General features: G+C 46.6%; 1 protein-coding gene across 6 annotated transcripts in view; it reads right to left on the reverse strand.

The window, feature by feature from the left end:
• The window catches only part of EDAR (ectodysplasin A receptor), a 91,437-nt gene extending 66,045 nt beyond the window's left edge, over positions 1–25,392 (reverse strand). For 2 of the 6 annotated variants that reach the window (XM_088796045.1, XM_074332314.2), the window contains exon 1: positions 466–562. In XM_088796045.1, coding sequence (XP_088652171.1) covers positions 466–492 — 27 coding nt within the window. In that variant the 5' untranslated portion in view covers positions 493–562. Of the gene's footprint in view, positions 1–465; positions 571–25,141 lie in introns of those variants that run through there. The other 4 variants (XM_074332312.2, XM_088796043.1, XM_074332313.2 and 1 more) reach the window with 4 other exon arrangements.
• Positions 25,393–26,253: the final 861 nt, after the last annotated feature.

A 26,253-nucleotide genomic window follows, 5' to 3' on the forward strand; every position in this document is an offset into this window, starting at 1 on the left:
GGAAGAAATTCCACCAACCACGTTGCTTGACAGACATACTTCATAGCACATTTAGAATAAAAAGTAACTCACGCATTCTAATTACATCCTATACAATTTTGCTTAATATTAAAAATATATTTTTAATAGTCTAGGGCTCTTTATCCTCAATAACATACCATACCTATTTTACACTAACTTCCTAAAAACTGACTGTTATTTAATATTCCCCCAAACATTTAAAAATTGTCCCACCAAATCAGAAAATGTGGGTGTTTGTACATATGGGGGGGTGGTGGTTCTGAGTCCCCAAAGTGTCATGGTTATCTTTTAATGATCATGAATGTCCCAGTTGTCCCCAGATACAGGTCTTCTAGCAAGAGAAATTGCAAACACAGGAAGATCCTTAGAAGGCTTTCACCCCATAAGGATTTTCTCCTCCTGAGCGCTACAGGCTTTAGAGGGATTTGGGTATCTTCCTCTTACCTTTGGGAGTCTGTGCACTTCTTTCATTCTCCTTTTAGTGACTGCTACAGTTGAAAGTCTCCTTTGCCCTTCCTTGGGTTTATGGTAATTGAATGTTTGATGTAGGAGAGGTGTGGTTCTCTGTGTATTATTGGCAGGTGAAGAGAGGGAGGCCTGAGGTTTTATCACATCACAGATGAAATTCAATATTGGGGCCTTTCATGTCTCACAGTTCACCTCCCCCAACCCCTCCCTGCATTCGCCCTCCCTCCACCTTTTTTTTCTGTAACCCCCCCCTTTACCCCCCAGGCAAAGATATATTTCCTGAAAACTGGAAAAACCAGGTACCAGCAACCTCAGATCAGTGCTAATTAAATTAGGTTATAAAATTCAGGCCCAGTTCCCTTATCTGAGTGACACCTTCTACTTTCCAACTGGGTTCTTAATATACACAATTAAAGCACCTGACATCACCATATCCTTGGATCTAATGCAGTTTATGCCATTAGCATATCAAAGTGTTTTGATCAGACTGACTTTGAAGCAATCCTCTCCTCCTGGTCTTTTGCGCACCCCCCCTTCCATCTCATGTATCAAATTTCAAGCACTCAAAAATGTATCGTGTAGCATTTTACTTAGCTGCTTGAGTTCTGTCTTTGTTATTTCTATCACTAACGTTTTTATTGGATCATCTTGACAACGAACACATGAACTGTGGGTGAAGGGTTTATTATGCTAAGAGTGGCATTAAGTCACTCGGAAACTTTAAGAAGTTCAGGGAAGGCCACTCCCAGGTTGAGCCCCTTTGGGACATTCCTCATGGCTCACAGGAAGTGCCATTATGTAATGTCTCACTGGGCCACTGTGCAGTAATGTGGGGCCAGAGCATGGGGTCTGTGACCTCAGCAATGCATCGGCTCCTTTCCTAAGGCGATGCCAAGAACCTATGAGGAGGAAGCTGTCTCTTGTCTGGACACGTTATAACAGAGTTCTATTGACTCTAGTTCATTCCAATAGTAAGGGGACCCATGTCATTTCAGGAACACCCCAGCTACTGTACTTGGTGACAGGGCTGCTGAGTCACCTGTGTTGGCCCTTCCTGTGGAGTAGGGTGCAGGGGTTCATGCTTGCCCTTCTTTTGAACTGTGTGTGAGTTTCCACTTGAGGGAGTCCGGAAGCCCGCCCTGGAAGGTAACAGAGGAGGGAGGACCAGTTTGCTTGGAACAGAGGGCACTGGCTGCAGGAGCCCTGTGGACTACTGTCCTTGGCTAAGTAGCAAAAGAAGACAAACAGCTCCACGAACATGGCAATCAAAGCCATGGGTGGAAGAGCAGGGGAGCAGAGAGCCAGATCCCCTTCACCAGGGTTGACCCCGGACACCAGTCCAACTTGTATTTTTGAAATCTAGTCTCTGGGATAATCAGTTGTAGGTTCATATTTCACAGAGAAAACCAGAAAAAAAATTAAGAATATCAAAGGCTAGACTTTTCTTTTACTTCAGCACTTCATGTTCTCCCCGAGGCTGCAGTGAATGTACTGTGGAAAATATGGTTTGAGGGTTTTCAGGCTAAGAAAGGGAGCAGAGGAAAGGGGAGGCCTGCTTCTCTCAGGTCTTTAAAGTTAATGTTTACGCATGTCTTGCTTGTCTTTTCATCCTCTTTTATTATCAAAGAGGTTTATAACAGTGCTGTGTGCAATAAGCAACTTCCTGACTTTTTTCTGCTAAAACAAGTTGGCTATAGAACTTAAAAAGAACTGGGTGATATCCATGCATGGAAAGTGCGTCTGTGTAGAAAAATTTAAGGTGGGTTTGATCCTTTAATTGCTTCAGTTTTACCTCATAAACCACTTTCTTTTCCCCTTTCCCTCAAAGCTTCTGATGATACAATCTATTGGGTAAAACTAGACTGTGTCTTTCCATTTGTTTGAGGGTTTCATGTGTGGATTGCTTAAAAAGGAAAGTGAGAGCCCACCAAGATAAAATCCTCTTCACCATAACAATGTTACTGAGAACAGCTACTTCGCAGAGACAAAAGGTGGAAAACCCTAGAGATTAGCAAGTCTAAGACCTGTCAAATCTGGCTCTGTGGAAACAGAGCCCCCTTGCCCAGCAGCCAGTCACAGAGCAGAGCCTTGTGTTCACTCACACGCGGGAGAGACACCTAGAGGACAAAGCATGGATGGGTGGAGAGAGCATACAGACATGGTTCTGAGCATGCGCCCCTGTCGCTGGACAGAGTCCTGCATCCTGGAAGCCCCCATTCCTGGGCACACTGGGCACTGCAGTGAGTGCCATACATGGGCTATCTCGTGGGATTTTCACAGATCAACATGAGGGAAGCGCTGTTATGGATCTCACTTTACAGATGAGGAAACTGAGGCTCAGAGAGGCTACATAACTTATCTAAGGTCATAATAACTAATAAGCAACAGGTTGGAAACTTTCACTCGTGGTGGGTGATCCTAATGCACGATATTTTGGGTATTTATCTAAATACCAGCTTTTTTGGGGGGACACTGAGCCCAACATGTAAGAGAATTGAAGTTTTAGGAGCAGCCGTGGCCACAGCGGGGTGCGGAGGTGCACACCACCTCCAGGTGGGCCTCTGGGTCAGCAGCTTTCTGCAGATCAGGAGAAGGAGCCCATTCTCTCCTCAGACTGTGGTCCACAGGCCGGCTACATCAGCATCACGGGAAGCCTGTTAGAAGTGTGGGGTCTCCACCCCTCCCAGGCCTACTGAGTCAGAACCTGCATGATACTAAGAGGCCCACTGATCCCACTACACACTGACACCTGAGATGAAATGGACTAGAACACAGGTCTCCAGGTTTATTATGTTTTTTTTGGCTGCACATCCCTGATGGTATAAATATAAAAATAATAAACATCATATAATACGATAGCCTCGTATACCTAGTATACTAACATGCTATGTACATTGTACGAGGTCTGACAATTAAGTTCGCGAACTTGTTGCAATGATGTTGCTAACCTTTTTTTGATATCGGAGGGATTATTCATTATGAATTTGTGCCAACTGGACAGTTAACCAAGTTTACTATTTGGAAGTGCTGAAAAGGCTGCATGGAAAAGTTAGATGACCTGAACTTTTTGCCAACAATTTATGGTTCTTGCATTTCCATAATGCACCAGCTCACATGGCACTGTCTGTGAGGGAGTTTTTAGCTAGGAAACAAATAACTCTCCCTACTCATGTTATCTGGCCCCCAATGACTTCTTTCTTTACCTGAAGATAAAGAAAATATTGAAAGGAAGACATTTTGATGACATTCAGGACATCAAGGGTAATACGACAACAGCTTTGATGGCCATTCCAGAAAAAGAGTTCCAAAATTGCTTTGAACAGTGGACTAGGTGCTGGCGTCGGTGCATAGCTTCCCAAGGGGAGTACTTCGAAGGAGACCATAGTGATATTCAGCAATGAGGTATGTAGCACTTTTTCTAGGATGATTTCGCGAACTTAATCGTCAGACCTCGTAAATATACAGAAATATAGAAAGTAAAAAGCATGAGGCTAAAGATGCAATAAGCAATATTTATTTACTAACAGTGCAAAAATCCTTTTGGTTGTTCAAACTTTGAAAACCAGGGTCACAGCATTTCATGTTGGTAAAGGGGAGGTTTCTTCTCAGTGGTCATACCATAAGGAGCTGTGAGAGAACAGACCGCGTAAAGCTCCCTGTGGCTTGTTGGGGATTGAAGTGGGAGGGCCCAGTAATATCCTTCCTGTGGTCCTGTCCACCACCCAGGCACAAATTCAGGGTGGGGGTGCCCTCAGCAGCACCGCAAGGCGGCATTCTGGCGTGAGTGAGGCCTATCTGTCCACAAAGTCCTGCTAATGCGCATGGTGCTTTCTTTCTAGCTGCAGGGTGAGAAGCGAGCTGGCACCTTCTTCCATAGCACTGTTCAGAGAGGGCTTGTTTCCTTTCCCCCTCTAGGTCTCTCCGGGTTACAGCTTGACCCTGACTCAAAAAAAATACCCAACAATTGGAAATCAGCCAATCTGGAAGGGTAGGTAGCACAGCCGTCTGGTGACCCTGGACTGCCCAAGATGACTTACTTTTTAGGGTAGGGTACCCAGGAGTGGCTTTGCTGTGTATTGTGTGGCCAATGCCCAGGCACTGTGAAATGACATGTCAGTGTGAAGATTTGGGCCTTGTAGAAGAGATAACCCCAAAGATTATAATTTCATTGCTCAGCAGGACCTTATGTAGTTTTATTATCTTAACATTCTTTTAAAAAATGCCTCTAACTATCCACTTCCTCAGAGGGTCCTGGAAGCAGCTTTGCCATCTTTTGGGCTCCCTCATTAGTAGTAAGCTGACTAGATCCCTGACACAAACTCAGTTATGCTAGAGGAGAGCTGTGGTTCAGCTCCTTGACAGCTCGATTTGACGAGGCCCGATGAGAATTTGTGTCTGCTTTAGTTGCTCCTCTTTATCTAGAGACTGGGCTCCTTCTTTAAGAAACAAGCCTGTAGGACAAGGCCCCCTCTGGTTGGATGTGTCTAAGAGAATGCATGAGACCCACAATAGTTTGATGTTTTCCCTTCTTTTAACTCTGCTCTTCTCTCTGCCCTCGGTCCCAATCCCTAGCACACCTATTTTAGATATACAGTTAGAGTCTGTCTTTTGAAGACCTCATTTGATTTTACCCATTTTTCCCCTTGGTCTTGTTGTTGCTGCTATTGATTTGTACGACTCATGGGTGTGATGGCTGAAGACAGATGGCTTACATCTCCAGTGAGAAGAGAGCAATTAGCACACTCATGAATCATGCATTTGTCAAGTGTTTAGGGGGCCAGACCCCGACTGTGAGAGGCCTCCAAGGACAGATGGGTCACAGCCCTGAGGATCCAGTGGGGGTGTCCACTCAGAAGCAGACAATTATAATACAATTTGGTGAGGGTTACAAATTTATCTTTATTCCCTTTATTTCTCAGAGTAATTTTCGATTAAGTACAGGAATTTTACCTTGAGTCATTTAAAGAAAAGGTGCTTATTAACTGCCTACTAAATGCACAGCACTATTTCGTGCTGAAAGAAATACAAAAGAAGTGAAAGATGAGTAAGCCACAGTCCCTGGGGCCTCACTGTCTAGTTGGAAATACAGTCAGAAACTTATAAAAAATGGAAAATAACAATGCCAAGCAGTGTGTGATTAAGAGCAAAAGAACAGCAGCGAACAAAGTTGTGCAGGGACCCAAAGGGAGTGAAAGGATGACAGTCAGAGGAAGCTGCAAGGAGAACTGGAGTTTGATCTGGGTCACAAAGAATACACAGACTTTAAACAAAGGAGGAGAAAAGTATGAGAATCGCGAACGGAGGGACAGTGCGTGAAAGTTTGAGTCACAGTTGAGCCTCAGCTACTGGCAATGAGAAGAGCCTGACTCAGACAGAGGACTTGTACTGTCATGTGGAAGATGACGGTGGGGGGGGGGGGGGGAGGGCAGGATGTGGTCAGCTTATGAGGGTACCTTAGGTGGTCAGCTGCTGGGGAGCTCACCCTCGCACCATCCTGGGAGATAGTTAGAGCTGGACAATCTGAAGCCCCACCCAATGAGTCAGAATCTGCATTTGCACAGGACCCCAGGTGGTGCACAGTAGAATCTGAGAAGCACTTGCTCAGGATGTGAGAAGCCAGGTGTTTGTAATCAGTGACAGGGCAAAGGAAATAGTTCAGGAATATTAATCTGTTAACGGTGTATAAAGTTACCCCGAAGAGAACCTGAAAGCCAGGAGTGCATCTAGGAGTCTGTTTCCGTGGCTGAGCAATGAAGTGAGGATGGTGCTGACGACATCATCTGGAATATGTTGAGGTCTGAGAGAGGGCAGAGCACCTGGATGGGCCCTCAGGAGCCAGATTGGGGCTGGGAGGTAGATGTGAGCACGGTCAGTCCACACAGAGCAATGAGCCCAGGAGACAAAATTAGTTCTAAGTGAAGAGAAATCCAAGGAGGACCGGGGTTCTGCTGAGAACTGAGGTTCTGGGAATCTTCCAGTTTCTCCCAACTCAGGGGACAGGAAGAAGACCCAGCAAAGAAAACAGCAAAACCATAAGACAGAAAGAAGAAACACTAGGGCAATGGTTACTTGCAGCTTCCATTAAAATAAATCTTACCAGAATTTCCATAAACCTAGAATTTTTCACCATTAAAATAAGTTCTGAAAACACACTTCATTAGTGGCACCAAGAAAATCAGGCTCACTAAACAATAGAAATATCATCTTGGGAATATAGTGTAAGACTGAACAAATATAAATAACAGATCTGCTAATTCTTTTCATTCCCTGTGGAAATAGCTACTGTGTAGTAAAACTCCTGAAAGATTTCCAAAGATCATAGGAGGTCCTGAACTTCTGCTCCCTCTACTGTGTTGATGGGAAGGAACGATGCTCGTGGTGGAATTGCAGTGCAGGCAGGTGGCTTACCCGAGACAACGTCGCCACCTCAGCTCCTGGAGCTTATTGTCTGGGCCACATATTGAGCACTTAGGTCTTGTGTTGCTATTTACATTTTCATACTTATGTGTTCCCTCTCTCACTAGATTCTTTGCTCTTTGAGAGTAGGAATTAACTTTATATTTCTGCACCTTTCTCCCAACAACTAGAAACGTGCTATTATGAGTGTAGCCTGTGGAATGCATTGCATTACATGGGAGTTCCTTAGGAATGTGAAATCTGCGGCCTCACAGTATCAAAATCTGCATTTTAACCAGATCTTCCGGTGATTCATGTGCCCATCAAAGTTCAAGATTATGACTCTAGACCCATAGTCTTCAACCCTTCCGGCCCAATAGCATCATTGGGGGAGTTTTTAAAGACTGTGGAGTTCCTGGGCTTCACCTCAGACCAGTTAAAACGGGATTTCTTGGGTGGGTTCCAGGCAGCAGTATTTTTCAGAAGCTCCCCAGGCACTCCAGTATGAGGCCAGGAATCTAGAAGAAAGCTAGACATCAAGTAAGAACTGGGTAAATGTTCAGTAAATAAATGCAGAGAATGAATGAATGAATGATAAGGCATGAGGGCGGAGGGCAGGCTGATACCTGATCAGCTCTCTCGCTTTACAGTCAGAAGAACCGAGGACCAGAGATTGGAAATGATTTGCCTAAGGTCACACAGCAGTTAAAGAAAGCTGGCATTAAACATCAGGTGCGGTGGTTTAAAATGTGACGCGGATTCTTTGACAGTGTGACACATGTTTAAAATGTGACACAAGTTCGTTAACGCTGCCTTCAAAACGTGGAGTCTAACTCCCCTCCCTGTGACTGCGGGGTTGGTGTTCGTGACTCACTTCTAACAAAGAGAAAAAGAGCAGAAGTGACTGTGGGCAACTTCCGAGACAGGGTCATAAAAGGCATGGCAACTTCCTGTTCTCGCTCAGATCACTCAGCTGCCAAGTTGTGGGGACACTCCAGTGGCCTCCCCTGGTGAGGAACTGAGGTCCAGTGGACAGAGTAGACGGGAAGGTGGACAGGAGCTGGAGGAGAAGAAGGAACTAGGACGCCCCCACTGGTAACCCAGTGGTGTCATCAGCATCCTGTGACAGACGCACCGAAGCGAGTAGCCAGAACAGAGACTTGGGCTAGTGTAAGCACACGAGGACGAAGCAGCCGTGCAGGATGAGGAGAAAAGAGGGAAAGGGGAGGAGGAGGAGAGTCCAATCTATAGGATATAAGGCCGGGGTCCCAGAGATGTCGGTGCTCCCCACCCTCGGGTCAGCCCGCTCCACGCTTGGAGTGTCCTTGCTTTGCTCATGAACTTTGCTGTCTGCTGCTTGCTTGACTCCTGTCTCCTGATGAATTCTTTCTTTCAAGAAGACAAGAACCAAGGAAAATCGTTCCCGGTGACAGAGCCAGCAGCCATGTGAGCGACACTCCTTCCTGCCCCAGCCAAGCTGATAGATAGTGCAGCCCCAGCTGACTGCCCCCTCATGAGACTCTGAGCCAGAACCACCCAGCTGAGCCACTCCCTGAACCTAACCCTCAAACCCAGTGTGAGACACTAAAGGTCTGTTGTTTTAAGTTGCTAAGTTTTGGGGTCGTTTGTTATGCAACTGGGTGTTACACCTTTGAGTCCTCCACTGTTTCAGCCACACCCAGTGAGACATCCATGTGGCACTCTCTTCTGTTCCATAGAACTTAAATCGACATGCTGACCTCAGTTCTTTAGAAACTTAGGATTTAAAGCAGACAGTGACAATGAAATCAAAATACAGAGGGAGGCAGGGTGCTGGGGTAGTGCGGTCACCCAGCCCGAGGCCAGGCAGTCATGCTGTGGTCCCCACTCCTTACTTGCAGCCCTTCAGGCATCTGCCCAGCCCTTCTGGCTAGCTTCCAAGCCAACGTGCCAGTCACTGCCCTTTTCAACCTTGCCAGGCTATGGGAGTGCTGGGGGCAGGGCCCGGTCAGGCTGAGGCAGCCTAGCAGAGAGAGAATGTAACCTTGATTCAGAACAGGATGTCTGGCCCTGCATGCCAAGGGTTGGCAAGCCCAGTGTCTGAACAAGGTTGATGAATTTTGCCCCTACTCTGCTAGTCTTGTAGCTTCGGCTGTGATTACACTGGAGTGAGAACTTGTCTGGCTAATTTGAAAAACAAACAACATCCAGTTGATTTGTTAATGACCAAACAATGGCCAATGGCCCAGAAAGTAGATGCTGAGACCCATAAAGGAGGTGAGCAGAGATGGCCTCAGGCAAGGCCAGCCCTGGCTGGGGATGCTCTGTCTGTATCTCTTCCTCCATCTGTATTGCGCTTTCCCCACCCTGGCTAGCTAGTCTCCCCTTGGCCTTCTAGAATTTTATCTAGAGCTTTCTGAGCTGGGCATGCCCAGAGCATAGCAACTGGTATCCCAAGTCTACTGTATTTCCTCTGAGGGTGCTCTGCCAGGTGTTTATAACTCTGCCTTTTGTGACAACAGGTCATCAGAAGCTAAATGGTTCCTTCAGGTCTGTCTGAGGCGGGAGGGTGGTGCAGCCAGAAAAGCAGCCATCAGCCCCAACCTCACAGCCACTGAATCCTGAGGGAGACCCAGAGGCCAGGACTCAGCCCAGCCCCTTTTCTAGTGCCCGAGGACACCTCGGGCCTGACCTCTGGCTGGGAGCAGACGCCTCTGCGTCTCAGTTTTGCATTGGAACAGTCCCAGCCTGCCAGCGGTGGCTCCTGGAACTCTCAGTGCTTTTCTCCCCCTGCCTGCCAAGGTGCCAGCTGCCTCTGGGGGAGGAAAAAGAGGAATGCAGTTTCCTGACAGCCTGTTGGGAGCCCAGGGCTGCACACAGTAGCCATAGCTTGCACGTCGTTCCACACTGACTCCAAACACTGGAAACTGTCTGGCGTGGAGCCACAGGCGTGGCTTCGAGCTCATGGTAAAAAAGAAAATATTAGAATTCTAAAAGGCCCTTTAATATTGGGCTCTTCTGGATGCCCTACTGGCCTTTGGTTTTATGTAAAGAACTCAACAACTTCTAGGGATTCAAGATTAGGCCCTGGGACGTTTTTAGTACAAGGTTCTTATCCATTATACACTAAGTATGGAGCTGTAAGCCGCATCTTTGTTCATAGAAGGCTCAACATTCCCCCACAGGGAGACAGAAGATCTATCCATTCATTTTCCAAATAAGAGCAATAATAAAAATAAAAGGTGCCACAAACTCATTGTGGATTATGTGTGAGAAGCTGGGGCACCTTCTTTGCAAGCATTGTTGCAATCTATACCACGAAAAGTAGACATTATTCCCATTTTACCAATCAAGAAACTGAGACTCAGAGGAAGAGAAGGAACTTAACACAGCTATTAGGTTGGTGCAAAAGTAATTGTGGTTTAAAAGGTTAAAAATATTGCAAAACCGCAATTACTTTTGTACCAACTTAATAATAAGTGGCAAAGGTGGAATTCTAGCTCTTTCCACCCCCCCAAGCTGCCTCACCAGGGACACACTGAGTAACTGCCATTTGCACAGTGGGCTTTAGCCTTTCTGAGCTTGCAGGATTCTGGTGGAGACTTAGAAGGACTCAGAGGCAGTAACTCAGTCATCCCCTAGACCAGCTGGGCAGCCATTCTGCATCCTCCTTCAATGAGCATCACCTTTACACCTCACCTAGAGAAGCAACACCCTTCCCTGAATCTGCTTTTTCTCTGAGCCAGCCCCAAGGGGAAGGACATTGCCTGTAGGCAGGGTTCGGGGGCAGCAAGAGATGGTACAGCACCCCAGGAGCTGGTACCTCCTCTAAGCCTGAAGAGGCAAGTGGGGTGAGTGGGTCTGAAGCCAGGGATACATAGGGCTCAGGCACAGAGGCACCGGGAGCAAACGGCACGGACACCCTGACTAATACCAGCCTCCTTTTGCCCTCTGCCTCCCGCTTGGTCCTTTTGTTGGCCAAATCCAACTGGCGGCCAGAGGGTCAGGGAGCCTGTTGGTGCAGCCCATGCAGGGCAGCCTCCTGGGCACAGACCTGGGCAGAGAGTGGGTTGGGGGAGAAACGGAAAAGCCCTGAATAGTGAGGGTAGGACCTGTGTTTTCCTAGTCCTGGGGGCGCCGGCCTGACATATAGCAGGTGCTCCTAAGAGCGGGCTGAGAGGATGGGAACAGGAGTGAGTGGACATGTAAGCACAGCTCATCCTGCCTCCACCCCAGTCCCAGAAGCAAGGTGACAGATCCCAGGGCAGGAAATGGGTGGCCAGCACCAACAGGCCTTGGGAGAGAGCTGGGTAGCATGGGATTGGGATCTAGGAGATAAGGAGGGTGGAAAAGCCCCTGGCAGAAAAGCCCCTGGTTAGAGCCCAGTGGTGGCCGGTGGGAATGGCCTGGGGACACAAACTGATAGGTCCAGCAAAAGAAGGCCTGGCACTGTCTACCTGACATACTTTTGTCAGGTGATGTCTGAGAGAGTGGGTGTGGGAGTTCGGGGAAGGGGAGAGTCAGCTGGCTGATCTGCTGGCGACAGACTAGACAATAACAGGACTTGCCATGAAATTGTTCCCGAACAAGTTAGAAAAGTCACAGCAGCCCTTATCTGCTTGTAGTTAGATACAGCAGCTCTCTGAGGCCATCAGACCGTCCTGCAGGGAAGGACCCTGGCTCCTCCCACCCAACCTGCTCCTATAGAGGAAGGGTTGACATTCAAAAAGGAGAGGTTTTCATTGCTAAGGAGCTCTTTATTTTGTGGGCAAGAGGCCCTGCCTCGTTGGCCAGTGCCCCAGAATTTTAGATGATGCCAGGGGGCAAGTGCTAAGTGACAGGACATCCACCCTATTTCTAATTTGGAAGGTAATAAGCAATTATTCAGACTACCAAGGAGCCGTGTGATAAAAGAGAATTAGACGGACATATATGGCACACATGCCGCACGTGCCACGCACTGTTCTCAGCATTTTCCACGTACATGTTAAATCATGTAGTCCTCAAGAATGCAGGTGTTACTATGCCCACTTTCCAGAGGAGGACACTGAGGCACTGAGTTAGGAACTTGCCCAAGTTCACTGAGTTTTCGACGGGGAAGACTGGGATTTGGATGCAGGTCTGGCTCCAGGGCCCATTCTGACTTCTAGGCTCTCCTGCCTCTGAATGTGTTCCAGAAAGATGGTTTTAGTTCCAGGCTGGGGCTGTTCTGCGGGTGGTGGAAAATTGCATTGAGCAAAGAGGAAGTATCTGAGTCTAAACAAGGGATTCTTATTAAAATAAACCTTTTACTTTAGAATAGTTTTAGGTTTATAGAAAAGTTGCAACTATAGTACAGAAAGTTCCTGTGTACCCCACACCTAGTTTTCCCCTTTGTTAAGCTCTTACATTGGTATGATATATTAGTTATGACTGATGAATTACTATTGGTACATTCTTATTAACTGAAGTCCATACTTCATTCAGATTTCTTTAGTTTTTACCTAATGTCCTATTTACCTTGTCCCAGGATCCGATCTGGGAGGCCACATTACATTTAGTTATCATGTCTCCTTAGGCTCCTCTTGGCTGCGACAGTTTCTCAGATATTCCTTGTTTTTGATGACCTTGACTGTTTTGAGGAGTGTTGGCCAAATGTTTTGTAGACTGTCCTTAAGTGGGTTTTGTTTGACATTTTTCTCATGATGAGACTGGGTTATGGGCTCGGGGGAGAAAGACCACAGAGGTAAACTGCCCGTCTCATCACATCCTCTCAAGAGTACATGCTATCAACCTGACTTATCACTACTGACACTGACCTTGGTCACCCGGCTGAGGCAGTGCCGGTGGGACTTTTCCACTCCAAAGTTACTTTTTTCCCATTTCAGACTGTCGTCTTTGGAAGGAGGGCATCATGAGTAGCTACTCAAGGGCTGGGGAGTAATGTTCCACTCCCTTGAGAGGGGACTGTCTACATAATTTACTTCAAATTCTTCTGTAGTGGAGATTTCTCTCTTCTCCATTCATTAATTTATTCATTCACTCAATTTATTCATTCAATCCTTTATTTCTATGGACATTTATTTTAAACTTTGGATTATAATCCAATACTACCTTATTTATTTTATTGCTAAAAGTAGTCCAGCTTTGGCAATTGGGAGCTCTTTCCATTGAATCCTGTATCCTGTTGACATACCCCCATTTTTCTGAGTACATCCTTGCTTTTGGACATGATAAGTTGCCCAGTCTCGTCTTGCATTTTTTCCTTCCCAGCTCCAGGATGAGCCATTTCTCCAAGGGACTCTGGTTCTTTTATTTGAGAATAGCATTAGAAACCTGGACCTGGGTGCTGGGTGAGGTGAGTAGATATCTGAGGGTGCCCTGAATATGTTACTTCCCAGAGTAGGAAAGAAGGAGCTCCTGTGTGTGGAAGTAAGTGTGCTGTGACAATAGGTTGACAACCGTGCGCTGACAAGGCTGGTAATTCACAACTGGCCTGCCCTTGCCTTTCCTGGAATGGATACGGCCAAAGTGAACCAAAGTGGCCTGGACTTCTAGCCACGAGGTCTGCGTACAGGGCTACTCAGTGTTGCCCTCGTGGCCTCCCTCAGGGGGCCAGTGGCCTTTCACCTTTGGCTCTTTGAGGAGCCTGCCCTGAGTAGTCTTTAAATAGAAAAATGATTCCAGGTGATGAAGGACTTGGCGCATGTGCAAGTCCCTTCTTCCAACACCTGCTTCCTCAGCTTGAAGACACACATTTACCTTTTCATTGGAAGAGTCTTTGCTGTTTCAATCGCTGAGGAAGCCTGGAAGATTCTCTCTAATGAACAGAAGACTTTAGAGCCCCCAGTAGCAATGGGCTTTTAGTGTTTGTGAAAGGCCAGTAGGGCTTTTCTGGGCTTCAGTATAACTCCTGCTGAAAAGGGGGAAACCATTGATTGTTTTCTTTTCTTGCTCAATCTCTCATTCACACAAACGAATGGCTTTCTAAGCTCTTATTAAATGCAAGACATCATACTGTATGAGGAACTAGAGTCAAATGGAATGTCTTTATTCTTATTTGTAGACAAGGTTTATGTCATCTGCAGATATAGATAATACCCCTCAAGGAGCCAATTTCTAACAGAGGAACCCCAACCATCTTCATCTGATAAAACTGGGGTGCAATGCAGTCATTCTTACTACTGCAAGGGCCTCAGCCCAGGGAAGTGCCCAGCACAGGAAGGCAAGCAGAGGTCCCCAGAGGCTGGGCTGCGAGGGTAGAGCCTCCGGGTAAGGTCTGCTGGGCGACTGTCTTTACTGAGAAGAGCTATATCTTTTTGAAACCCATTATTGGTCTCTGCAGTACAAAAGGGCCTTGGCGGAGTATAGGAGTGGTGTTTGAAGAGGTAGAATACACTACTCAGGCCTAAAATGCCCATCACATCTCTGTAGTTCTCAGTAATCATCTTCTTGTTAGGTGCCCAGGTCTCTCTTTAAAACTAATTAAATATGTGTGCTCATTGAAAAAAATCACGAAAAGACTGAACTTGGCAGTTTCTGGCTCTCTTTGCTAGCCTGCATGTTTGTAATATTTTAAAAAAGACTCGGTTTCACAATGAATTTCTAAAGAGTGGGTATCCAGGCGATCTTCATGTTTATGGAACACACAGATCTCCCTAATAGACGCTGAGGTTTACAGCACTAGGAGAAGTATTTTTTGCCGTTTGTTTGTTTTTAACAGTGATTTTTATCAATCATTAGTTTTGACTATTAAAATAGTAGAACTAACTTGTTAGAATCTGCGACGCAGGAAAGTAGGATGAGAGGAGATGGGTTTTGAAGCAATAGGAACACCAAACAGTACCCAGCATTGGGAGCAGTTCAGTATGGAGACAGTCTATCTGTAAAGCTGGGGAAAAGCCAGAAAATCCCATTCTGAAAGCAGGAGGGCATCAATGAATTTGTTAGCACAACTGCAAATTTGGTTAAATTAAACCCAACAGGAGAATAATCCACACACAGAGCAGAAGGAAGCAGATAATGTAAACTCAAATGAATACAATTTGAAAGCTTTCCAAAAGGAAACCATTAACTCTCAAGAGTTTTCATCAGGGGGCGGGGGTGCATGAGGAACAGACATTTCCGATGAGGGCTCAGATGTGTATTTAGTAAGCCGAGAAGTGCCAGCTTCAAAAAACGTTCAGTGTTGCAACAAACAAGATTCACCTACAGCTCACGGACGCTGAACTATCCAGTGATGCCAAGGCCCCTCCCCCCTTCTCACAGCATTTCTTTATCCTGCCTCCCAAGTATTGAACTCATGCCTATGGAACAGCCCTATCTATCCTGCTGGTGGTTAAGGGAGAACCTGCAGCTTAGACTCCAGGTATGCAGGAAGTAAATGTATCATGCAGTAAGGGAAGGTGAGCACCAGGTTTGCCTGTCCTTAGGTGAGGTGAACCTCTGCCCCCTCCAATACCTTCTTTGGTCAGGGCCCACACTCGGCTGCCGTCTGCCCCTCACTATTCCCTCTTCCTCAGCCTGGTCCCAGCCACATCCCAAGCTATTTTGGTTGTTGCTTTACACACACACACACACACACACACACACACACACACACACCCCTCACAGCACCCCATAGCAGCTGGGGGTGGGTTGAAGAGCAGTGATTGTAAAGCATCCCCCACCCCAGGAATTCTAGAACAGGGACTGCATAATTCAGAGGAGCTGTTTATCCAGAACATGATGAATGAGAACCTGTAAGGGAAGGGTGGGAAAGAAATCCCACAGGGTGGGAAGGGGGCTAGAGGAAGCCGAGCAAGGCTGCTGAGACACAGGGTTGTGGGGAGGAAGACTCCCTCCTGCCTCCCTCCCACGGTTAGATTAATTATGAAGGATGTAGATGGCAAGAACTGAAGTCCCATAGGGGCACTCCTGCAGAATTGAGGGAACAGTAATCAACAGGCCAAAGCCATTAAGGCTTGTCTAGGAAGGAGAAGCTGTGGTTCCCTGTGCCCTGATCGACTCTAGAATTACTGGTCCATTGAATGAAGTTTCTTCATTATGACCGTCTCACATGAACTGTTTCCTGATGGGCCCGTGACCAGGCCTGAGCTCAGACTTGCAGCGTGTGAGGGTTGAGGGCAGGTGAGGAGGGGACTGCAGCCCTACTCCCTGTGACAGAGCCAGGATAACTTGCCTCCAGAGCTTGCTGTGGGTATGCATGTAAATGTGGACACTTGCCCTTAATAACACCAGCCATTGTAAAGTTCCGGGGGTGGGGGTGGGTGGAGGTGATGGCGGGGATGAGGGGACGAGTGCGTTGCTACTTTCTGTGTTCTTAACCTGAAACCCAACTACGTCGATGTATCCTAGTTATTCTTTAACCTTAGCTCGTTTCCTCCTCTTCCCTATTTGCTTCACTGATTCCCGACAGATCTGCAATGAAAGAATCCCAGGAAGGCTCCCGAGTGTCACATCCCGAAACCCCTGCAGGGGAGGGGAATGTGAAACCTCCCTGTGAGGCTCTCAAGCACACACAAGGAAATCCCCCTCTCCAGCTCTGGCAGGCACGCCTGGCTCTGGGCTCCGCAATGACCCATGTTTTTAAACAAAGATTTGTTAGGTACCCAGCAAGTTTAGGCTCACATACATACGATGATATTTATGTTATATTGTGGGTGTAATAAGTGATCAAGGCTCTACACAGGCGTTTGGGGGCGGGAGCTGTTATTTTACACAGAGTGGGGCCAAGAAGGGTTTTTGTGATAAGGCCACTTATTAGCAGAGGCCCGGAGGGAGTGAATGAGACACACAGAGATGCTCCTGGGCAAGAGCATTTGGGGCAGAAGGAACAGCAGATGCAGCACCTTGCAGCTGTGAGGAGCAGCAGAAAGGCCTGTGTTGCCAGAATGTGGTAGGGATGTCACTAGTGGGGGTGGCAATGAAACACCGTTCTCCAGGCGGCTTGCAGACCCTGTCTTGTCCTCTTGGTGGAGCCCCCCCTTAACTGCAGGGTCCCACTGGTATTCAGGATCCTGGCCAAACAGATAGGTTGTTTGAGGGGAAGACGGACAGATCAGATGGACTTGATCTCTGCAAAACTAAAGTGAATGATTCATAAGTAGAGGCCTCGCTGACAATATTAAATTCAGTCCACGCATGTATACAGAGTGTTGGCAGGGCTTACAGTGTTCCTGTCCTGTTCTAAGTGCTTTCCCTGCCTCCCCTGATTTAAATCCACTTAATAATCCTACGAGGTGAGTAATATGTCCTTTCACAGGGAACCCAATAATGACTGTCCACAGTCCCACCACCAGCACATGGAGGAGCCAGGATGGGGACCCACGTCTGTCAGACGCTGGAGACTCTGCTCCTACCCCCCTGTGCTCCTACACTGCCCCAGCCCTCGGGATCCTTTCCCAAGCGATGCCCACCTCCTTAGGCCATGCCCACTCTAATTGAAACCCAACAGGACACGTCTAGCCCAACATAGAGAAGAAAGGTCCCTGACGTTGCAGCAGATCTGGTTTGTCTTGGGCCTCTGACGCTGCCATTGTGAGGCTGCTGGGCCTGTTCTTGACCTTGGGGGAACAGAAAGAGGAGGTTCTGTTTTCTGCCCTAGCTGGCAGCATCTGACTGTCCCAAACAACACTTGTGTAGGCTCTGGGGCCCAGCCAGCAAGGGTGTCTGCTGAGCGATCTGGGGAGCTCAGAGATGTCTGGGGTTTCAGACATCTGTCTAGGTAGAAATTGTGCTCTACTCCTGACATGGTTATGACGTAAAGTTAAACTTCAATTGCAACAGCACACCTCATCCCGGCTCTGACCTCTGAAGGAGCTCATGGAAAAGACACCACGTTGAAGTCCATGAACCTAGGTGGAAATCCTGCCGCTGAGCAGGAGAGAGCGCTTGGGCAAATCACCTCAGTGATGATAATCTCTTTTACAGGATTGTTAGGCAGATTAAATGAAAACATCTGAAGGTAATAACTGTCCCATAAAGGTTGATTGACATGAACACCTACTGAGTACCTACTAGGTGCCAGACATAGGCGAGGTGCTAGAGGCCAGAGGGGTACTCCTATGTAGATACGCTCCTCGTCCTCAAAGAGAGCACAGTTCAGGTAATGGAGGACACAGACACTGAAGAGACTAATTATAATACAGTGCAATGTGGTCAGTGCCATTATTTCTATTTCTTATGTGAATATGTCTTTCTCTTCATGCGTGACTATGTGGCTATTTGTCCTGTTTCTTCTTTTTGATACTCTGCACCATGAGAACAGGAACCAGGTTTTCTTCTATTTCTTTTAGATCTTTTTACAAAACCTTGAGCAAGATTTGGGGCACATGATCCTGTGGTAAATGCAGTGGCCTCTCTAATTTAACAAAGAAAATATTCAGAGAGGTCCTGGAGAAATATTCTTCAGGCCACAGGGGAGAACTGGAAGGACAGCCCTGCAAACCCACTGTCCAGCCCACACTCAGGGAGCCTATGATCTCCTGCCTAGAACCAGGGGCAAGTGGAAGGATGCTTAGCTGACCGAGGTCAGCATCTCCAGAGGCCCCCATCTTAGTGAATTAATGCCGCAGGAGGCAAAGAGCCAGTTCCTCAGAGAAAAAGGGACACTGCATTTGTCAGTGTCTCAATTCTGTTTATTCTGTAAACACAAGGAGGAGCTCAACACTCTACTGTTCTTGGTTTTGCAATCTTCACAAAATAAATATTTGCCTTCAAAAGCAACAACTGCGATAATCATCACGGTAATATTCTCAAGCACCCTTTCTCTCACACACGCCAATCTCAGAAGTCAAGTCAGAGAGCTGGCTGTGTGTGGTCTGTTTAGATAATGACTTTCATGTGTTAATTTCACATTGGAAACCAACTGGCAGCAATTTTGCAGAAAGTTTGGTCTCTTGGTTTACGGAGTTCACTCAAAACCAAGTATCCCAAGGCACTGGAACATCCCATCCCTGCCTTAGTTTCCTCTGTCCATAAAATGAGGAGCGAAACTGCTTACATAAGTGTTAAAGGGGGGACCAAGACATTTGATCAGATCACAGTGGTCGTAGGAACAGGGCTGGCCTCTGCCAGAGGCTATCGGGATTGATCAGAGGACTGCAGTGTGTTCACATATCTTAGGGATGGTTCTCTCTCTTCAAATCTAAGAATGAGTTAAAATTTAAAAAGGGTTCTGCTGAATTTAAATTTTATCGCCCATAAAGGAATCCATTAGCAGAAAACCACACTGCAAATCTAACAATGCACAGTTGACTTGTGCTGTTTACGAATGCTACTCGGTGCCCAGCGGCCACTGCAGCCTTTCCCGGCGGCCCCCCATGGAGATGCTAGCTGTCTGCAGAGGTTGGAGCATTTAGACAGCCACATCCTCAAGGTGTCCACCATGATCGATTTTCTTCATTATGGACAGGAAGTTTTAGAAACAGCCATTTCCAGCCATTATTAAGGATTAAATCTTGAAGGAAATGAATCTTGAAGAATCCTCTGAGATGCCCTTAAGAAAGTACAGTGCATTTCAATATTTTTAAGGATTAAGGTTTTTCTGGGCCAGAGGTAATGTTTGTTATGCAAGAACACAGTGCCTCAATCAAAATATTAAACCTTAAAACTATATCTACCAGGTAAACAAAATCAGCCAAACCAATAGACATTTGCATCCCATCCAACCACCCTCCGTGGTCTCGGGCCTTCCTGTAGTGTCAGGAGCCCGGCCAGATACCCAGCTCCTCTCTCACCCCTCCTTATGCTCTCACTGCTCTGGGCTTCTCAGAGACAGGCAGGGTCTCTTCCTCGAGGCTGACTTCCTGCCCAACTGATCTCCATGGTCCTGGAACTTGGAAGGACATTGAACTTGCCAGGTGCTGGCAGTTGCAAGCTGGACAGGGCAGTGCAGCCAGGGTCCTCCCGAGGTCTGTGGGCTGTCGTGTGAAATTGATCTCTAGGTTAGTTCCTCAATGGCACACCTGGAAGAGGAGGCTTCCTCACTGAACGAGTCAGTGCTTCTCTGTCTGCCCAACTCCATCTCTCTCCCCTCAGAGAAGTGCTTCTCTGAGAAATAGGGAGTGAGTGGAGCTCGCTGGGAGCTGTGGGCTCTGGGCTGACTGTGGGAATTTGGGGTAGGGCTGCAAAGGGATAGAAGACAGTGTTTGACTCTACAAGAATGTAGAGTCAGAGCGTTTTCTTTTTAGTTTGACAGTTTTAAGAATGTACGCATGGGTTTCAAGTTGGAGTCTTTAAAATTTTTCTCAGAAAGGGCCCCTTTGCCATTTGTTAACTGCAAAGAGAGCAGATGTTGGATTGAAAGGGACCATTCCACTGCCATGCCAATTTCTCCTGCCGCCCACCCTCCTCTACACAGCAGCCAGACCAGCCCTCTCAGGAAGAGGCTACCTGGAGATCTGACTCAAGGTGGGTGCTAGTGTGAATGGGTTTCAAAATATAGTAACAACTGAAGTGCTATGGGCACTGATGGCCACAGGCCGACATGAGGCATGAACCATTGTGGCTGAACTTCTGCCAGGAGTTCATGTACAGTTTTATTTGCCCTTCCAACACCCTTCATGGAAGCCTGGACTCTTTACCATGGTCCCTGTCCCAGCATGCTCTGGCTTCTCGTTCTCCTCTCATCTCCTCCTGTTTTTCCCACCTTCCCCTCTGCTGTAGCCACACTGCCTTCCTGCTGGTGCTGGGATGTCTCAGGTTCATCCCATCCCTGGGGCCTCTGCTTGGCTCACTCTCTCATTTCATTTAGGTTTTGCTCAAATATCATTTTTCTTAAGGTTTTGCTCAAATATCATTTTTCTCACTTTGATCCCAAGCACTTCCTCTGCTTGCCCTGCTTATTTGTTTCTTCATGGGATCTAATGTTTCTGAAGTTACATTCTATCTTTGTACTGTGGCTTCTCTCGACATTAGAATGTAGGCTTTGCAAAGCAGGTGTTTGCTCTCACCCACGGTGCTGCCGTGTCACTATACCCAGGATGGCGCCTGCCATGCAGCAGAGGCTCAGGAAAGAGCTGTTGAATGAATGTATGTTAAAACCACTGTGAAATCCTACCTTCTTCTGTCTCCTGTGCATGAAGTTTAAGGCAGATGGAATTGAAAATATGGCAACATGGACATTTTAAAAGAAAAGATTTGGTCTGATAGTTGTCAAAACTGTGACCTCTCAGTTCTCATTTGCACTCTAGATTTGTGTGTCTTTCTTTAAATCTTAAGAAAGTGCTTTATATCAGGATTAAAGTGTTGTTGGCAGAATTATCTCCCTATTATTTCCAGGAGACTAATACCTTATTTCAGTATTTGGGCTCACCTTTTAGTTGCTTATATCCAGCCATTGAATAGTATCATTTAACAGTACCATTCTTAAGGGATCTAGAAATACCGCAGCTCAGCTTAGCTTCCACGCACTCTGGGCCTCGCCGGTATTATTAATGACAATATAGTTGTGACTGTTACTGGTCTACTACTGATCCCATCAGGGCTCCCCAGCCAAGGCACCTTCCTGCCATGTGTAGAGCACAGTCTGATTTACTGGCTGGTGAAGTGACTTGAGATGACACGAGCTCACTAGGTGGCATAGCTGTGGCTATCAATGCAAATGCATCTCCCTGTGCAAGGCTCGTTACCGTCCACCCATTTTCCACAGTGATCTGATTTGTCAGAAATGGAAAACAAAGGCCTCCTGGTTAGTTAAGTGTGTTAGCTATATGCACCAGGAACTTCAGGAGGACCTGGGCAGAGGGCGAGGGTCTCCAGCTTCGCCAGCTGTGTCTGTTACACCATGTGGCCAAAAAGTGTGTGTGACATCCCCGGGTGCCCAGGCTTTAAGAAATAACACGTGTCTCTGCACCCAGAGAGGGTAGTTGTGCTAACTGGAATTTATTTGCCTGTTGATTAAGGGTACTGAGGTGTTCGGGCAGCCCTTTTCCCCCCACTGTGTGATGAGAACAACTGGCGACCTTTTTTTGACACAAAGGATCCCATTCATTCATTGGACATATTTTCACTGAGTGCTCACTATGTGCAGGAGAGGATGCTGGGACTAAGGACACCTTGGAATGTAGGAGTACCGTATGTACTATCTGATAATTGGGCCACCCTCCTGCCAAGACCCAGGGCGAAGCTTTTTCCTTAGCTTTGATTATATAGGGTTAACAACCCTTGGGCAATGCTTTGTGACTACCTTAAGGACAGACAGTGATGAAAAATTAAGTCTGGTCTCAATTGTTTGCATTAACAGAGGCCAAGGAGTTATTGGGATTCCTGAACCCCAAAAGTCATTTGAAAATTTCTCTTAGTCATTAGACTATATTAGATTGAATCACCTGAAATTATTGATATTTTACTATGTTTATGCTATATACAAACAGCAATTCATATTTTCCTCTACAGTATTTCTTCTATTACCAATCCTTTATTTGGATAGCTCACACAGGAAACAGATTGTTTCCTCAAAGAAGGAAACAGAGATTGTTTCCTCTTTAGCCCTTGCCTCTGATGAGGACAGGAGGCCACCAAATAGTGTGGTATCTGGACTGACATCACCCTGGGAAAATGACATATGCAAAGGGGAAGATTTACACATTCTCCCCTAACTTTTACCTGTCGTTGTCATGGCAGCTTCTCCAGTTGTCTTTACAGAAGCAAACGTATTAGTCTGAGGCAATGGACAAAAATTCTATTTCAGTCCTTCTAATTACAAGTTATATAGCACGATGCCTGGGCATTCTAGGTATGCAACCTATGTCAGCTGTCATGGGTATCACAATCATGATTAGGTATATGGCTTCGGGCAAGTCACTTAACCTTTCTAATCCTCAATTTCCTTATTTGGAAAATAGGGAAGCCATGCATGAAAATGCTTTGTAAAGTGCTACAGAAATGTAAGCCACAAATTAAATGACTGGACATCCATTTGTCTTCCTTTGCTCTATATTTTAAGAAAATAATAATTGGGGATTGAATAAAAAGTCCTGCCCATGATATGTAAATTAAAGGAGAGCATGGTAGGCTGTGATGGCGGCACTCTCAGAGGCAGGGGCTGGCCCTTTGTTTCCTAATTGATCTAATGCGCTAAGTGAGCTTAATGTAAGTTAATTAATGATGTTATTAACTAGGGTGGAATTACCTAGGCAGAGCCTAAAACAGCATCAAAGGAACGAGCAGGCAGGTGTCTCTGGGATAATTGAGAAACCCAGGGCCAGGAGGAAAGCTGCTAAGAGGCGTGCAGGCAGGACACTGAACAGGCTGAGGAGGGAACCCACCTGAGGGGCTGAGCCGTTTAATCATCGGGCTGCCTTCCAAAATGCCATCCTGTTTACAGCTACTGTGTTTGAATTTCATATTTTCTGGAGTCTTTGAAGCTGGGGTCCTGGGCATTTCCTTGAGAATGGATTCCAGTTTTTGGAAACCACAAAACTCACCTGAACCCAGGAAGGAGACTCAGGTAACCTGGTTTCTATCTGTGGTCCTTTGAGACCTACGGAACTTCGGATGAGAAGATGCTCCCCAATTAAAAGAGTCAACTCAATTTTGTGCCCTGTGAAATGGGGAAGGGGTGTAAGACCAGGCCTGTCTTCACTTCCCCAGCAAACACTGGGCTGCTGCCTGTGGCAGGCGCTGTGCTAGGTTCAGAGACACAAAGACGCTTAAGAAAGAAGGGTGAGCCCCTGACACGTCTGAGCTTCGCAAACACCGGGGTGCCAAAAAATATAGATACACATGACTGGTACTCATCTTTTGTTATTGGTATATATTGAGTATTACAATTTTCATACGTTTTTTTTCCATTCTTAAAATGTGTATTCATTTTTTTGGCACCCTCTGTATGTGTCGTCAACAAAATGAAAATGCTGCTTACTTTTAGAAACCAGGTAGTGCCCATAGAGTGCAAAATCAAATATTTCAGGGAAATTTTATTTACTTTTTTCTCCCAAAGACATGTGCTTCCAGGATTACTTTCCAAATGTGCTGTCACAAGTTAACAGAGTACAGCCTGGCTCACTTAAGGGTGGGGAGAGAGCAGAGCAGAGCAGAGCCGAGACCTCAACCAATCTTCACTAGGGCCCCCAATCTTCTCCTCCAGTGATGAAGGGCACACATGGGACATCCTCAGGACAAACGCAAATTTCCAGCTTTGATGAGGAACTCTCTTTTTTGGTGGACTCTGTCAAAATGTAACTTTAAAGGTTGTAAGTGGCTATGGCTTAGAAATCTCAGAACATCAAGTCGGGCAAGAAATATTCTCTATCTTAATTACTTGAATTGACTCCTTTTCTCTTTTTAGTCCATTATAGCTTTTTTTGCCTCTTTCGTATTTTGAAGTGGCTGCAGTTTCACTCTTGGCTAGACGGGTCTCAGAAGTGCAACTTCAGAACCACAGTGCAGCGGTTAGCTGGAGAGCAGAGGAAGTAGGGCCTGGTCTTCCTACGCTCCCGTCTTCTCTCCGTTCTCCATTCCTGTCATCTCATATCCCAGCGTTCCACCAGCTCTGTCCAATTCCCCTGACTGACAGGGTTCCTGCTCTGCTGATTTGTCATCTCACTCCCCACCCTTTATTGCTTTAACTGTCCCTCTCGAACCCTCACCTGCTGTCCTCTCTGCCAAACTGCCCCCTTTCTCCCTGCCCTAACACCTGTAGCCTCCAAAGTAGGAGAGTGATTGCTGCAGGATGCTGGGGGATCAGAGCCAGGTCTTGTGCAGGAGCCCAAACTACTCCATGATCTGTCAGAGCTAAGAGAGGAACCTCTTGGCTGGAAATGAAAGTCTCAATCATCAGAAATACATATCCACCCCCTCACTCCCTGCCCCCCAACATAGGGGTCATGACCTCGGCTCTCAGACTTGACTCAGAACTGTGCCTGAAAGGTCTCTTAAAGGGCACTGTGGGAACTTAGGGGTGGGGCCCAGGTACAGAGCTCAGTTAAAGTCCCAGCTGCTGCTTGCCTTCCTGTGACCAGACTATCGGGCAAATCTGAGAAACACATTTTCGCGCTCTCTGGAGACACCCATTGTCCCAGTGGCCAAATCTGAAATCCCGCTAAGCACTGAGTTTAGCTCGCTAACCGAATGGCAAAATAAGGTTTCTTATGTTTTTCTGAAAACAAAGGAACAATCTCAGGTCTTAGAACTGGTAGCACAGACGTACGGTAATCGGGAAAGCTTGTTCAAACGCAACCCAAATATGACACGCATTTCAAAAATGCACTCAGGCTGTTTTGCAGCCCCTGACACCTCAGTCTCACACACAACCTAAGAGTTTAGAAAGCCAAAGAGAAGGACCAAGGCTTACCTGGACCTTGATGGATGGTCAGTTTCTAATCCAAGCAGAAGATGGTCTGTAAAGAAAGCCACACAGGGTCCTGTTTTGGGCCACCAGGTTTCACAGGCGGCCACGTGGCAGTGCTCTCAGAAGCAGATGCTGGAGGCCAGCAGAGCTGCCTGGGGCAAGCCACCTCTCTGGTGTCAGCCCCACTTTCCTTCTGTTCCAAAGGGCTTCCCGGGAACTCTTCCTTGACTGCTTGCTCCGTGCTGTCTGTAAGTTCGGAAACTCAGTCCTTACAGAGGGGCTTTCCCTGGCTGCAGACTCACCTGCACCATCTAGAGGCCTCTCCCAGCACTGGCAATCCTAGAGCCTTGCTCTGCAGGTTAGCCCCCTCTGCAGCCTGCCCAGACGCACACACCTGGCTTTTGACTTCCTGCCCTGAAAGACACCAGTTGGAATCTGTAAAATCATCGATTTGTTTTTGTGGAGAAGAAGTCTTGTTTCTATCAGAACAACCAGAGCCTTTGAGCACTGGAGTGCTAAAACCTAAATTAACATTAAAATGCTATTAATCAAAATATGTTCCCCAAGGCCCCTCCTCCCCCCTACTGAGATGGCCACAGGATGGTTACATCCATTCAGCGTTGAAACTTGCTGGCACATTCCTGTCCTCCCTTCTGCCCACCCCCACATCTACTGCAGGCTTTGAGTCACCATATATCCCCCACGTAACACCAGATAATTATATACTGGGGGAGCCAAAAAAATGTATACAACCGGACACTTTGGTAAACATTGCTCAAGCAGTAGTTCGCTGTAATCAGAAGTGTCTGGATGCTGATGGTAACCACTTTGAGCACCTCTTGTAAATGCAGAAGTCAAACGTGACTTGTATTCATCTTTTGTTATTGGTCTATATTGAGTGTTACAAATTTAATACAGTTTTCCTTTCTTAAAATGTGTACACATTTTTTTGGCACCTCTCCATGTAACTCCAAACCACCATATATACCCTATATAACTCCATATAACCACATACACCCCATTTAACTCCAGATAACTAGGTATATATATATCTCATATAACTAGATAATCAGGAAGATATATGAAACACAAACAATTTGAAAGGATATTGCCTT

The sequence above is a fragment of the Rhinolophus sinicus genome, chromosome 2, assembly GCF_057876585.1.
Source record: "Rhinolophus sinicus isolate RSI-liver-muscle chromosome 2, RSI-T2T, whole genome shotgun sequence".
Lineage (NCBI taxonomy): Eukaryota > Metazoa > Chordata > Mammalia > Chiroptera > Rhinolophidae > Rhinolophus > Rhinolophus sinicus.